Here is a 16,447-nt window from a genome sequence, read left to right as displayed (position 1 = left end):
CGATCCGTACAATGGAATGGTAATTTGCAGTTTGAGCAGATTTTAAAATAAAGCATCAAGAATCGGTCGTTTTTTAAATGGGTCTAGTCCTAGAGTTTATTAGTTGCTTCAACTTACTTGATAATGCATTTCATTATTCCGTATTCAGATTCTAGTCACACGGTGGCTGTTTAGGAATGGTTGTTTGGACAGTAAAGTAAATACGGTGCGTTTCCTGTATGTTGTGCAACTCGTGGTTTCAGTGTAGTGTTGATCAGTGTACTATTGTTTACCCAGAGCAGATCATTAACGATCTCACCGCTAGGAATGTTCAGACTCTCCAACACTGTGTTTGTGCTGTTTCATCTCTGACTGGGGGTGTGTCCCAAGTGGCACCCTATATATATTTGTAATGAAGACAATTACAACAATACTGAATGAACACTTTTATTTTAACTTAATATAATACATAAATAAAATCAATTTAGTCTCAAATAAATAATGAAACGTGTTCAATTTGGTTTAAATAATGCAAAAACAAAGTGTTGGAGAAGAAAGTAAAAGTGCAATATGTACCATGTAAAAAAGCTAACGTTTAAGTTCCTTGCTCAGAACATGAGAACATATGAAAGCTGGTGGTTCCTTTTAACATGAGTCTTCAATATTCCCAGTTAAGAAGTTTTAGGTTGTAGTTATTATAGGAATTATAGGACTATTTCTCTCTATACCATTTGTATTTCATGTACCTTTGACTATTGGATGTTCTTATAGGCACTTTAGCTTTGGCAGCCTAATCTCGGGAGTTGATAGGCTTGAAGTCATAAACAGCGCAATGCTTGAAGCACAGAGAAGAGCTGATCGCAAACGCAGGAAAGTGCTGTTTGAAGGAATGCTTACGAGCCTGCTGCTGCCTACCACCGCTCAGTCAGACTGCTCTGTCAGACTGCTCTAACAAACCATAGACTTAATTAGAATATAATAAACACACAGAAATACGACCCTTATGGTCAAATCCGGAAACTATCATTTCGAAAACAAAACGTTTATTCTTTCAGTGAAATACGGGAACCTTTCCGTATTTTATCGAACAGCGGCAACCCTAAGTCTAAATATTGCTGTTACATTATACAACCTTCAATGTTATGTCATCATTATGTCAAATTCTGGCAAATTAATTACAGTCGTTGTTAGGAAGAGATGGTCTTCACACAGTTCACAACGAGCCAGGCGGCCCAAACGGCTGCCTATACCCTGACTCTGCTTTCCCAGAATGCAAGAGAAGTGACACAAGTTCCCTAGTTAAAATACAATCATGTTAGCAGGCAATGTTAACTAAATATGCAGGTTTAAAAATATATACTTGTGTTTTCATTTTAAGAAAGGCGTTGATGTTTATGGTTAGGTACACATTGGTGCAACAACAGTGCTTTTTCGTGAATGTGCTCGTTAAATCACCCGTTTGTCGAAGTAGGCTGTGATTCGATGATAAATTAACAGGCATCGCATCGATTATATGCAACGCAGGACAAGCTAGATAAACTAGTAATATCATCAACCATTTGTAGTTAACTAGTGATTTATGTTAAGATTGATTGTTTTTTTATAAGATAAGTTTAATGCTAGTTAGCAACTTACCTTGGCTCCTTGCTGCCCTCGCGTAACAGGTAGTCAGCCTGCCACGTAGGCTCCCCGTGGAGTGCAATGTAATCAGCCTTAATCTGCGTCTAAAAATGCCGATTACCGATTGTTATGAAACCTTGAAATCGGCCCTAATTAATCGGCAAATCCGATTAATCGGTCGACCTCTAGTCTCTGGACCCGGTTGAGAGACACTGTTTCAGACTGTCTCTGGACCGCTTTGAGAGACACTGTTTCAGACTGTCTCTGGACCCGGTTGAGAGACACTGTTTCAGACTGTCTCTGGACCCGGTTGAGAGACAATGTTTCAGACTGTCTCTGGACCCGGTTTAGAGACACTGTTTCATACTGTCTCTGGACCCGGTTTAGAGACACTGTTTCATACTGTCTTTGGACCCGGTTTAGAGACACTGTTTCAGATTGTCTCTGGACCCGGTTTAGAGACACTGTTTCAGACTGTCTCTGGACCGCTTTGAGAGACACTGTTTCAGACTGTCTCTGGACCCGGTTTAGAGACACTGTTTCAGACTGTCTCTGGACCCTGTTGAGAGACACTGTTTCAGACTGTCTCTGGACCCGGTTTAGAGACACTGTTTCAGACTGTCTCTGGACCCGGTTTAGAGACACTGTTTCAGACTGTCTCTGGACCCGGTTTAGAGACACTGTTTCAGACTGTCTCTGGACCCCGTTGAGAGACACTGTTTCAGACTGTCTCTGGACCCGGTTTAGAGACCCTGTTTCATACTGTCTCTGGACCCCGTTGAGAGACACTGTTTCAGACTGTCTCTGGACCCGGTTGAGAGACACTGTTTCAGACTGTCTCTGGACCCGGTTTAGAGACACTGTTTCAGACTGTCCCTGGACCCGGTTTAGAGACACTGTTTCAGATTGTCCCTGGACCCGGTTTAGAGACACTGTTTCAGATTGTCCCTGGACCCGGTTTAGAGACACTGTTTCAGACTGTCTCTGGATCCGGTTTAGAGACACTGTTTCAGACTGTCTCTGGACCCGGTTTAGAGACACTGTTTCAGACTGTCTCTGGACCCGGTTTAGAGACACTGTTTCATACTGTCTCTGGACCCGGTTTAGAGACACTGTTTCAGACTGTCTCTGGACCCGGTTTAGAGACACTGTTTCATACTGTCTCTGGACCCGGTTTAGAGACACTGTTTCAGATTGTCTCTGGACCCGGTTTAGAGACACTGTTTCAGACTGTCTCTGGACCCGGTTTAGAGACACTGTTTCAGACTGTCTCTGGACCCGGTTTAGAGACACTGTTTCAGACTGTCTCTGGACCCGGTTTAGAGACACTGTTTCAGACTGTCTCTGGACCCGGTTTAGAGACACTGTTTCATACTGTCTCTGGACCCGGTTTAGAGACACTGTTTCAGATTGTCTCTGGACCCGGTTTAGAGACACTGTTTCAGACTGTCTCTGGACCCGGTTTAGAGACACTGTTTCAGACTGTCTCTGGACCCGGTTTAGAGACACTGTTTCAGACTGTCTCTGGACCCGGTTTAGAGACACTGTTTCAGACTGTCTCTGGACCCGGTTTAGAGACACTGTTTCAGACTGTCTCTGGACCCGGTTTAGAGACACTGTTTCAGACTGTCTCTGGACCCGGTTTAGAGACACTGTTTCAGACTGTCTCTGGACCCGGTTTAGAGACACTTTTTCAGATTGTCTCTGGACCCGGTTTAGAGACACTGTTTTAGATTGTCTCTGGACCCCTTTGAGAGACACTGTTTCAGATTGTCTCTGGACCCGGTTTAGAGACACTGTTTCAGATTGTCTCTGGACCCGGTTTAGAGACACTGTTTCAGACTGTCTCTGGACCCGGTTTAGAGACACTGTTTTAGACTGTCTCTGGACCCGGTTTAGAGACACTGTTTCAGACTGTCTCTGGACCCGGTTTAGAGACACTGTTTCAGACTGTCTCTGGACCCGGTTTAGAGACACTGTTTCAGACTGTCTCTGGACCCGGTTTAGAGACACTGTTTCAGACTGTCTCTGGACCCGGTTTAGAGACACTGTTTCAGACTGTCTCTGGACCCGGTTTAGAGACACTTTTTCAGATTGTCTCTGGACCCGGTTTAGAGACACTGTTTTAGATTGTCTCTGGACCCCTTTGAGAGACACTGTTTCAGATTGTCTCTGGACCCGGTTTAGAGACACTGTTTCAGATTGTCTCTGGACCCGGTTTAGAGACACTGTTTCAGACTGTCTCTGGACCCGGTTTAGAGACACTGTTTTAGATTGTCTCTGGACCCCTTTGAGAGACACTGTTTCAGACTGTCTCTGGACCCGGTTTAGAGACACTGTTTCAGACTGTCTCTGGACCCGGTTTAGAGACACTGTTTCAGCCTCAAAGGGGCTGAATTCACTGATATGGCCTGGCTCATTGATGCTCTCCAACACTCTGTCTCTCTAGAGACAGGCACCCCTCACTGTCAGTCTGGCTGCTGTGTCCCCATTGGTCCAGATGTGAGAGCAGAGACCAGCAGTGTCACCTCTAACCCTCAGGTGAGTGAGACATCCGTCTACCTATTGTCTGTGTATCTGTCTGCCTGTGTACCTGCTTCTCTCTCTCATCCCCCTCCTCTCTCTCTCTGACTCAGGGCCCGTCGTCATGAACATGGTGCTGTCGTTACCAAGGCCGTCGTGGGGGGTGTGGTCTGTGTTAGTCCCAGGTCTGGCCCTACTGCTGTGTCTGGCCCTGGCCCTGATGGGCTGTGTGATCAGGAAGAAGAGAAGGATGGAGGGAATGTATCGGCCCAGTGCGGAGGAGAGCAAACAGACAGGACCACGGGGGGCTGAGAGACCAGGCCTGCCCCTGCCCAAGGAGGAGAGACTCATCTGATACACGCACTCTAGCCTGGATGCTGCACACACACACACACACACCACACACACACACACACACACACACACACACACACACACACACACACACACACACACACACACACACACACACACACACACACACACACACACACACACACACACACACACACACACACACACACACACACACACACACACACACACACACCCTCTCTTTTCCTCCCTCTCTCTGTCACTACCATTGCCTCACTCTCCTCTACCCTGTACATGAAGCCAGAATGGGTTATTGGTAACAATGTTTTGTATGTATTGTGTAAAGGTATCTGTATATGAAGTATCTTGTTAAATATGCCTGAACATGCCTGGTGGATGTGCCATGTTCTCTCCAGTTTCTCCAACTCTGCTGATGTTGACATCAGTGTGTCAACAGGGGAATGCTGAATGCCCTGTCAGGGGTGTGTTGTTGACCTGCAGGTGGACTAGTTGTTGACATGTTTACCTGCAGGTGGACTAGTTGTTGACATGTTTACCTGCAGGTGGACTAGTTGTTGACATGTTTACCTGCAGGTGGACTAGTTGTTGACATGTTTACCTGCAGGTGGACTAGATGTTGACATGTTTACCTGCAGGTGGACTAGTTGTTGACATGTTTACCTGCAGGTGGACTAGATGTTGACATGTTTACCTGCAGGTGGACTAGATGTTGACATGTTTACCTGCAGGTGGACTAGATGTTGACATGTTTACCTGCAGGTGGACTAGTTGTTGACATGTTTACCTGCAGGTGGACTAGTTGTTGACATGTTTACCTGCAGGTGGACTAGTTGTTGACATGTTTACCTGTAGGTGGACTAGTTGTTGACATGTTTACCTGCAGGTGGACTAGTTGTTGACATGTTTACCTGTAGGTGGACTAGATGTTGACATGTTTACCTGCAGGTGGACTAGTTGTTGACATGTTTACCTGCAGGTGGACTAGTTGTTGACATGTTTACCTGCAGGTGGACTAGTTGTTGACATGTTTACCTGCAGGTGGACTAGTTGTTGACATGTTTACCTGCAGGTGGACTAGTTGTTGACATGTTTACCTGCAGGTGGACTAGTTGTTGACATGTTTACCTGTAGGTGGACTAGTTGTTGACATGTTTACCTGCAGGTGGACTAGTTGTTGACATGTTTACCTGTAGGTGGACTAGTTGTTGACATGTTTACCTGCAGGTGGACTAGTTGTTGACATGTTTACCTGTAGGTGGACTAGATGTTGACATGTTTACCTGCAGGTGGACTAGTTGTTGACATGTTTACCTGCAGGTGGACTAGTTGTTGACATGTTTACCTGCAGGTGGACTAGTTGTTGACATGTTTACCTGTAGGTGGACTAGTTGTTGATTAGGTCAGTCATACAGAGGAAAGGGAATTTAAAAGTTACTCTATATGCAAAATGTCTCTCTTTATTATGGCAGTTATACTGTTACTTGTATACAAACCATGAATTAAGTTTATCCCTTGTATAAAACATTAGTGTGTGTGTGTGTGTGTGTTTTTTTATATCTTGAAAATGAAGAATGGTGAGCTAAGACACAATGAATGATTTCTAATGCACTTCTGATGATATTATCCATGTGAAAAAAATAAAACTCCTCTCAAAAAGTATAAAACTTCCATTTATTATTTTAATATCATCCAGGAGAAAAATACTTGATTTAGTAAAAAAAAAAAAAAAAATCTACAGGTGTATATTCAGTGCGTTGAGTTAATGTGTTCATGTTCCACAAGCCCCACCTGCTGGTCATCTAAGGACATTACAACCAGCGACATCAGTCAGAGGGATCGGACAGAACTGGATCCTGGATGTCATGTGACATGATCAGGGGCGTATTCAGTAGTGGTGTAAAAATACTTTCAAGTACTACTTAAGTTTTTTTTGTTGGTATCCCCACATTACTTTACTATTTTTGGCAACTTTTACTTCACTACATTCTTTAAGAAAATAATGTACTTTTTACTCCATACATTTTCCCTGACATCGAAAAGTACTCGTTACATTTTGACAGGAAAATGGTCCAATTCACACACTTATGAAGAGGATCCAGATACCTGGTCGTCCCTACTACCTGATCTTGCGGACTCACTAAACACAAATGCTTTATTTGTAAATGATGTCTGAGTGTTCCCCTGGCTATCTGTAAAGAAAATGGTGCTGTCTGGTTTGCTTAATATAAGGAATTTGAAATGGTTTGTACTTTTACTTTTGATGCTTAAGTACATTTAAAACCAAATACTTTTAGACTTTTACTCAAGTAGAATTTTAATGGGTGACTTATACTTGAGTCATTTTCTAGTAAGGTATCTATACTTTTACTCAAGTATGACAATTGGCTACTTTTTCCACCACTGATATTCAATAGTCGCACAATGTAGCAAAATGTTTAGCGTTGTGTCAAAACGTTTTGCAATGGTAACAGTTTAATCCAAACTGAAAATATTTTCCAACGAAAATGAGAGTTTCTATTGGAAAGATTCAGAACGGTCCCTTCCCGTTCGGTTCCGTTTTCTTCCAAGTGAATACACCCTGAGAAAAACTTCTGGCCTTATGCATTACATCATAGACCTGTATGAGAACGTTACAGAATGTTCAGATAGAAATGTGTGGTGTAGAACCGGAATTACTGTCTGTCGGTTAGAATATGGGAGTGTGTCAATTCTAGTCATTCTATTTCTACTTGCAACATTCAGAGCGCTTCATGTTCCTGAGTTTCACTTCCCATCCCAATTTCTTCTCTGACTCAGCAAGTCCCTCAGTCTTTGAAAACAGCAAAATCATTGGCTGAGCTATGCACCACTCAAACAGTCCTGCACCAATCATCAAGCCTCAAATCTCTTCTTCAGCTCAGACACCTTGACAGGGGGCGGGTCTTCCTGCGCTGTGGCGTTCCCCCCTGGTTCTGATTGGTTATTTATAGGCGTAGTCAGGACAGGTGTGGCTGTGACAGGTCCAGCTCTCTCATTTGGTGAAACCTGGGTGTTGTTGGGTTCCTGAGGGCAGCTCTTCTGTATAGTGTCCCAGGTCCGAGGTGTGTTGCTGGGCTTACTGGGTTTAGGCGACCCCCTGGTCTGGGCCTTCCCATGGAGGGTTTGCACGGAGGCCGGTGACTGGAACAGTGCTACAGCAGATGGAACACTGGGAGAAAGGGGTGTGGGTCCCACCTCTATTTCCTCCCCCTTTTCTTCTCTTTCTAGCTGACCCAGGGGTTGTTTAGAAGCACTGGTTGCTGTGCCGTTCTCAGGCCCAGGAAAAGCAGTGGTTTTTGGGGTGAGTCTGTCTCCTTCTTCCTGGTTGTCCTCCACTGCCCCGGCCCCGGCCCTAGACTCAGTACCCGGCCTTGGGCCTCTGTTCCTGGGTAATTCTCCTGGTGTCTTGGGGCCTCTCTCCTGCCCCTGGTTCTCATCTTCTTGTTGCTGGTCTTTACCTCTGTCATTCTGCATCTTCTCTCTCCCTTTCTCTCCCTCCACTTCTTTCTGCTTCCCAATCTCATCCACACATTCAGATTGAATCTTTGGCTCCATAGTGATGTCTTCATCCCTCTTCCTCTCCTCCATCTGTTGATCATCCTGCCCTCCTTGCCTCAGAACATTCCATCTCTCCATCCCCACCTCTTTCCTCTCTTTAAGCTCCTCTGCCTCCACCAACCCCTTTTCCACCCCCTCCTCTCTCCTTCCCTCCTCTCTCATCCCATCCTCTCTCATCCCACCCTCTCTCCTTCCCTCCTCTCTCCTTCCCTCCTCTCTCCTCCCATCCTCTCTCCTTCCCTCCTCTCTCCTCCCGTCCTCTCTCCTCCCGTCCTCTCTTCTTCCTTGAGGTGTTTCTGATGCTTCCTCTGACAACGCCTGTCCCTCTCCTAGGCAATCAGAATCATCTGTCTGTTCTGGCCCCTCCCCCATGTAATGTAGCCCCTCCTCCTGGTTCCAGCTGTGCAGACTGCCACTCCCACCGATGGACACACCTAGACTCTCCTGACTGGGAGTGGCCAGGCCCCTCTGTTGACACACAGGGTGAGGAGATGAGGTCTGTGTCTGGGATATTTCCGAGTGTGTGTGTCAGTGTGCTGTTTCCGTGTGTGTGTGACCTGTCATGTGCTGTCCTCACCTGTCTGATGTAGTCAGTAGTATCAGGTCCAAACAGGTCTAGACTTCGTGTCCCGTAGAGCAGGCCGCGGTCATGGGAGCTCCGGGCACTCAGCGTGTCAAAGATCTCCCCCAGGAGGTCCATCTCTTCTGGGTCACACATACCTGAGTCTCCCCCCTCCTCCTCCTGGAGCTCTGGGTCTGCCACAGGGCCTGAGACAGCACTGACACACACATATGGATGAACATTTTGGTTCCATCACTCTCTGACTCAGTCTGTGTCTCTGACTCACTCACCCTCTCTCTTTTTCTCACTCACTCACTCACTCACTCACTCACTCACTCACTCACTCACTCACTCACTCACTCACTCACTCACTCACTCACTCACTCACTCACTCACTCACCACCCTCTCTCTTCCTGTCTCTCATTCATACTCTTAACTCTCACTCTCCCGCCCTCTCTCTCTCCCTCTCCCTCTCTCTCTCACCTGTCCTGCCAGTCTTCTTCCCAGGTGTCTCTGTTCTCTTGTGTGTTCTCGTCGTCAAGGAGACAGCCTTGTTTGTTAACTGGACGACGGGGACGAGACTGACATGGCGCGACAGAACAAGACATAGGCATGACATAATGCGACACAGCAAGACATAGCAAAATCATCACAATAGAAGAGGTTCAGTTTATGATTGGTGGGTTGAATAATCCAATCCTAGATATGTGGTGATGATTAACTTCTACCTCCAGTGATTGGTCACAATGTCCCCCGACCCACCCCTGTCTCAGTCTCCAGTATCTATGCTGCAACAGTCTATGTGCAGGGGTGGCTAGGGTCAGTCTGTTAAATATGGTGTAATTCTACTATCTTATCTGGTGTCCTGTGTGAATTTAATTCTGCTCCCTCTAATTCTCTCTCTTTCCCCCTCTCCCTTCCCTCCCGGAGGACCTGCGCCCTAGGATCATGCCTCAGGACTACCTGGCATGATGTCTCCTGGCTGTCCCCAGTCCACCTTGTCATGCTGCTGCTCCAGTTTCAACTGTTCTGCCTGCGGCTAGGACACTCTAACCTGTTACCGCACCTGCTGTCTCGACCTCTGAATGGTCGGCTATAAAAAGCCAACTGACATTTACTCCTGAGGCGCTGACCTGTTGCACCCTCCACAACCACTGTGATTATTATTTGACCCTGCTGATCGTCTATGAACGTTTGAACATCTTGAAGAACAATCTTGCCTTAAAAGGCCATGTACTGTTATAATCTCCACCCGGCACAGGCAGAAGAGGACTTGCCACTTCTCAGAGCCTGGTTTCTTCCTACGTTCCTGCCTTTCTAGGGAGTTTTTCCTAGCCACCGTGCTTCTACATCTGCATTGCTTGCTGTTTGGGGTTTTAGGCTGGGTTTCTGTACTGCACTTTGTGACATCTGCTGATGTAAAAAGGGCTTTATAAATACATTGATAATAGAGGCAGGTCTTACCTTCCCAGGGTGTTGTGTGATTGGTAATAGAGGGAGGTCTTACCTTCCCAAAGTGTTGTGTGATTGGTAATAGAGGGAGGTCTTACCTTCCCAAAGTGTTGTGTGATTGATAATAGAGGCAGGTCTTACCTTCCCAAAGTGTTGTGTGATTGGTAATAGAGGCAGGTCTTACCTTCCCAAAGTGTTGTGTGATTGGTAATAGAGGCAGGTCTTACCTTCCCAATATGTTGTGTGATTGGTAATAGAGGCAGGTCTTACCTTCCCAAAGTGTTGTGTGATTGGTAATAGAGGGAGGTCTTACCTTCCCAAAGTGTTGTGTGATTGGTAATAGAGGGAGGTCTTACCTTCCCAAAGTGTTGTGTGATTGGTAAACGGCTCTGAAGGCAGTCTGATTGTTTGCGGCGGTGTGTGTGTGTTCCGGACACGGAGTTGCCTCTCTTAAGAGACAGAATCTCAACCTGCTCCTGCACATATATAGAGAGAGGATGAACACACACACACACACACACACACACACACACACACACACACACACACACACACACACACACTACAAAACAAAATAAACAACAACAACACATACCTTTGGTGATAGAAAGTTCCTCAAGCCACGTTTGGCCTGAAAGAAAAGACACAAAATAATTAGTAGGAAACCATATTTCACTAAGGGAACACACACACACACACACACACACACACACACACACACACACACACACACACACACACACACACACACACACACACACACACACACACACACACACACACACACACACACACACACACACACACACACACACACACACACACACACAGACTACGCACTTACCGACTTGTACATGTGAGTCTTAGACTTGACGTTAAGGATGAGAGCTCCTCCCCCTTTCTACCAACAGAGAAAAAATAATCAGACAGACCAATCAGAACACTTGAGACATTATTTAACCAATAGCAAGTAAGTGTAAGATATGTGTGTTGTGTAAATGACAGAACACTGTAAGTTCTTACCTTCAGGTTGCCCACCAGTTGATGATAGGCTTTGGTGCTTCCTGAAAGAGAGAGAGAGAGAGTTATTCATTTTTCAGCAGTCTTATGGCTTGGGGGTAGAAGCTGTTAAGGAGCCTTTTGGTCCTAGACTTGGTGCTCTGCTACCGTTTACCGTGCAGTAGCAGAGAGAACAGTCTATGACTTGGGTGACTAGAGTCTTTGACATTTTTTGGGGCCTTCGGTACTGAGTCAATGTGCGGGGGGGGGGTGCAGGTTAATCGAGGTAATTTGTAAAGTGACTATGCATAGCCTTCCTCTGACACCGCCTAGTATAGAGGTCCTGGATGTCAGGAAGCTTTGCCCCAGTGATGTACTGGGCCGTACACACTACCCTCTGTAGCGCCTTGCGGTCTGAGGCTGAGCAGTTGCCATATCAAGTGGTGATGCAACCGGTCAGGATCCTCTCGATGGTGCAGCTGTAAAACTTTTTGACGATCTGGGGACCCATGCCAAATCTTTTCAGTCTCCTGAGGAGGGAAAAGGTGTTGTCGTGCCCTCTTCACGACTGTCTTGGTGTGTTTGGACCATGATAATTCATTGGTGATGTGGACACCAAGGAACTCGAAACTCTCGACCCGCTCCACTTCAGCCCCGTCGATGTTAATGGTGGTCTTTTCGGCCCTCCCTTTCCTATAGTCCACGATCAGCCCCGTTTGTCTTGCTCACATTGAGGTAGAGGTTGTTGTCCTGGCACCACACTGTCAGGTCTCTGACCTCCTCCATATAGGCCGTCTCGTCGTTGTCGGTGATCAGGCCTACAACTGTTGTGTGGTCAGCAAACTTAATGATGGTGTTGAACGCTGAGCTGTAGTCAATGAACAGCATTCTCACATAGGTGTTTCTTTTGTCCAGGTGGGGAAGGGCAGTGTGGAGTGCGATTGAGATTGCGTCATCTGTGGATCTTTTGGGGCGGTATGTGAATTGGAGTGGGTCCAGGGTGTCTGGCATGACGGTGTTGATGTGACTCATGACCAGCCTTTCAAAAAACCTTAATGGCAACCGACGTGAGCGCCACGGCGGGTAATCATATAGGCATGTTACCTTCACTTCCCTGGGCACAGGGACTATGGTGGTCTGTTTGAAACATGTAGGTATTACAGACTCGGTCAGGGAGAGGTTGAACATGTCATTGAAGACACTTGCCAGTTGGTCCGCGCATGCTTTGAGTACACGTCCTGGTAATCCATCTGGCTCCGCATCAGTCGTCAGCTGGTGCTCTTATGCATGCTTAAGTGTTGTTTGCCTCAAAGCGAGCATAAAAGGCATTTAGCTCGTCTGATAGGCTCGTGTCACTGGGCAGCTCGCAGCTGGGTTTCCCTTTGTAGTCCGTAAGAATGTTCAAGCCCGGCCACATCCGACGACCGTCAGAGCCGGTGTAGTAGGATTCAATATTAGTCCTGTATTGACGCTTTGCCTGTCTGAGGGCATAACAGGATTTCTTATAAGCGTCCGGATTAGTGTCCTGCTCCTTGAAAGCGGCAGCTCTAGCCTTTAGCTCGGTGTGGATGTTGCCTGTAATCCATGACTTCTGGTTGGGATATGTACATACGGTCACTGTGGGGACGACGTTGTCTATGCACTTATTGATGAAGCCGATGGCTGAGGTGGAATACTCCTCAATGCCATTGGATGAATCCAGGAACATAATCCAGTCTGTAATAGCAAAACAGTTCTGTAGCGTAGCATCCATGTTATCTGACCACTTCCGTACTGAGCGAGTCACTGGTACTTTCTGCTTTAGCTTTTGCTTATAAGCAGGAATCAGGAGGATAGAGTTCTGGTGAGATTTGCCAAATGGAGGGCAAGGGAGAGCTTTGTATGTGTCTCTGTGTGTGAAGTAAAGGTGGGCTAGAGTTTAATAAATCGCCAGGGTTGTGGGTTCGATTCCCACGGGGGCCAGTACAAAAAAAAAAGTATGAATGTATGTACTTGTAAGTCGCTCTGGATAAGAGCGTCTGATAAATGACTTAAATGTAAATGTAAATTAATTTTATTTTAATCCTCTGGTTGCACATGTGACATGCTGGTAGAAATTAGGTAAAACAGATTTAAGTTCGCCTGCATTAAAGTCCCCGGCCACTAGGAGCGCCACTTCAGGATGAGCATTTTCTTGTTTGCCTATGGCCTTATTTAGTTTGTTGAGTGTGGGCTTAGTGGCAGCATCCGTTTGTTGTGGTAAATAGACAGCTAAGGAAAATATAGATGAAAACTGGACTGTTTGGCCAGCATCGGTTTGTGAGGACTTAAACACACGCAGACAGACAGACAGACAGACAGACAGACAGACAGACAGACAGGCAGGCAGGCAGGCAGGCAGGCAGGCAGGCAGGCAGGCAGGCAGGCAGACAGACAGACAGACAGACAGACAGACAGACAGACAGACAGACAGACAGACACCTGCTTCTGCTGTTCCACACTGTAGCATCTCTTGTTCAAACAGGTCGTCTGGCTCCATCCCTCTGTTCAGCAGCTCCAGACGTCCATCAATAAACTGAAAAGCAAAACCCAGTCAATGAACTGCTTCGTTAGTACATCATAGTGACTCCTATTCAACCCAGAGGAAACATCATTCTACTGAATATCAATATGTTTCTAATAATAAACGTAGAACTGTTTCTTCTGTCATCCGGACAAAGACATAACGGTTGAAATGTTGTGACAATGAACACCTAAGGAAGTGGAGCTGTATTGCAGAATGTGGATTATTACAGAATGTGGATTATTACAGAATGTGGATTATTACAGAATGTGGATTATTACAGAATGTGGATTATTACAGAATGTGGATTATTGCAGAATGTGGATTATTACAGAATGTGGATTATTACAGAATGTGGATTATTACAGAATGTGGATTATTGCAGAATGTGGATTATTGCAGAATGTGGATTATTGCAGAATGTGGATTATTGCAGAATGTGGATTATTGCAGAATGTGGATTATTGCAGAATGTGGATTATTACAGAATGTGGATTATTACAGAATGTGGATTATTACAGAATGTGGATTATTACAGAATGTGGATTATTACAGAATGTGGATTATTGCAGAATGTGGATTATTGCAGAATGTGGATTATTGCAGAATGTGGATTATTACAGAATGTGGATTATTACAGAATGTGGATTATTGCAGAATGTGGATTATTGCAGAATGTGGATTATTGCAGAATGTGGATTATTGCAGAATGTGGATTATTGCAAAATGTGGATTATTGCAAAATGTGGATTATTGCAGAATGTGGATTATTGCAGAATGTGGATTATTGCAGAATGTGGATTATTGCAGAATGTGGATTATTGCAGAATGTGGATTATTACAGAATGTGGATTATTGCAGAATGTGGATTATTACAGAATGTGGATTATTGCAGAATGTGGATTATTCTCTTTTGCTGATGGTCAGACATCTAGACTACAAATGACCTTTTGATGTTTGTATGTTGACCTGTTTTTCTTGTTTGTTTTACACCTCCATTCCACGAGGACATTTGATATCCGCATGTGTGTGTGTGCTACTTGTTCTCATGTTTGTTTTGTTATGGCATCCCCAGAACAGCAGAGGGCAGCGTCCTGTCTTGAGATGAACTCACCTGTTGGAAGAGCTGCAGGAGGAGGAGGGCACTCATACTGATATACACACACCACACACACACACACACACCACATCACACACACAGGTACCTGTTTGAAGAGCTGCAGATGGACAGCACTCTGTAGGAACTGTCTCATACTGGGAGACCTGTGGTCCAGGAACACTTCCTCACAGAACATGACCTGACCATTCTACAGAGGGAGGGAGGGAGGGAGGGAGGGAGGGAGGGAGGGAGGGAGAGAGATGGTGAAGAGAAGACACTTTATTGAAACAGGTGTCTTTATATACAGTATTATAGAGTATTCTACAATATTATTAAATACAGAGTAAAAAGCATCTGCACGTTATTGTATTTTAATGTTATTTATTCTAACTGCGTTCCCAGATTATTCCAGATTATTATTGTTCTAACCGTGTACCCAGAGTATTCCAGAGTATTATTGTTCTAACCGGGTTCTCAGAGCATTCCAGAGTATTATTGTTCTAACTGCGTTCCCAGAGCATTCCAGATTATTATTGTTCTAACCGTGTACCCAGAGCATTCCAGAGTATTACGTTCTAACCGTGTACCCAGAGCATTCCAGAGTATTACCGTTCTAACCGTGTACACAGAGCATTCCAGAGTATTACGTTCTAACTGTGTTCCCAGAGTATTACCGTTCTAACCGTGTACCCAGACTATTTCAGAGTATTACCGTTCTAACCGTGTTCCCAGAGCATTCCAGAGTATTACGTTCTAACCGTGTACACAGAGCATTCCAGAGTATTACCGTTCTAACCGTGTACACAGAGCATTCCAGAGTATTACGTTCTAACTGTGTTCCCAGAGTATTACCGTTCAAACCGTGTACCCAGACTATTTCAGAGTATTACCGTTCTAACCGTGTACCCAGAGCATTCCAGAGTATTACCGTTCTAACCGTGTACCCAGAGCATTCCAGAGTATTACATTCTAACTGTGTTCCCAGAGTATTACCGTTCTAACCGTGTACCCAGAGCATTCCAGAGTATTACCGTTCTAACCGTGTACCCAGAGCATTCCAGAGTATTATTGTTCTTTCTGCGTTCCCAGAGTATTCCAGAGTATTATCGGTCTAACCGTGTACCCAGAGTATTCCAGAGTATTACCGTTCTAACCGTGTTCCCAGAGTATTCCAGAGTATTACCGCTCTAACCGTGTTCCCAGAGTATTACCGTTCTAACTGTGTTCCCAGAACATTCCAGAGTATTATTGTTCTAACCGTGTTCCTAGAACATTCCACAGTATTATTGTTCTACCCGTGTACCCAGAGCATTCCAGAGTATTATTGTTCCAACCGTATTCCCAGAACATTCCAGAGTATTATTGTTCTAACCGGGTTCCCAAAGCATTCCAGAGTATTATTGTTCTAACCGGGTTCCCAGAGTATTCCAGAGTATTATTGTTCTAACCGTGTTCCCAGAGTATTCCAGAATATTATTGTTCTAGCCGTGTTCCCAGAGTATTCCAGAGTATTATTGCTCTAACCGTGTTCCTAGAACATTCCACAGTATTATTGTTCTACCCGTGTACCCAGAGCATTCCAGAGTATTATTGTTCCAACCGTATTCCCAGAACATTCCAGAGTATTATTGTTCTAACCGTGTTCCCAGAGTATTCCAGAATATTATTGTTCTAGCCGTGTTCCCAGAGTATTCCAGAGTATTACCGTTCTAACCGTGGTCCCAGAGTATTCCAGAATATTGTTGTTCTAGCCGTATT

The 16,447-nt window shown here is 45.2% G+C and overlaps 1 protein-coding gene across 3 annotated transcripts in view; it reads right to left on the bottom strand.

The window, feature by feature from the left end:
• Positions 1-5,993: 5,993 nt before the first annotated feature.
• Positions 5,994-16,447, bottom strand: part of LOC129843337 (DENN domain-containing protein 1B-like) — a 37,691-nt gene continuing 27,237 nt past the window's right edge. For all 3 annotated transcript variants that reach the window (XM_055911974.1, XM_055911975.1, XM_055911976.1), the window contains 9 exons: positions 14,796-14,897; positions 13,509-13,602; positions 11,073-11,113; positions 10,894-10,950; positions 10,645-10,680; positions 10,406-10,525; positions 9,081-9,178; positions 8,612-8,813; positions 5,994-8,502 (listed from right to left, as the gene is read on the bottom strand). In XM_055911974.1, coding sequence (XP_055767949.1) covers positions 7,330-8,502; positions 8,612-8,813; positions 9,081-9,178; positions 10,406-10,525; positions 10,645-10,680; positions 10,894-10,950; positions 11,073-11,113; positions 13,509-13,602; positions 14,796-14,897 — 1,923 coding nt within the window. In that variant the 3' untranslated portion in view covers positions 5,994-7,329. The remainder of the gene's footprint in view (positions 8,503-8,611; positions 8,814-9,080; positions 9,179-10,405; positions 10,526-10,644; positions 10,681-10,893; positions 10,951-11,072; positions 11,114-13,508; positions 13,603-14,795; positions 14,898-16,447) is intronic.

The sequence above is a fragment of the Salvelinus fontinalis genome, unplaced genomic scaffold (genome assembly GCF_029448725.1).
Source record: "Salvelinus fontinalis isolate EN_2023a unplaced genomic scaffold, ASM2944872v1 scaffold_0120, whole genome shotgun sequence".
In the NCBI taxonomy this organism is placed as follows: Eukaryota; Metazoa; Chordata; class Actinopteri; order Salmoniformes; family Salmonidae; genus Salvelinus; species Salvelinus fontinalis.
This window is presented reverse-complemented; position numbering and strand designations above follow the sequence as displayed.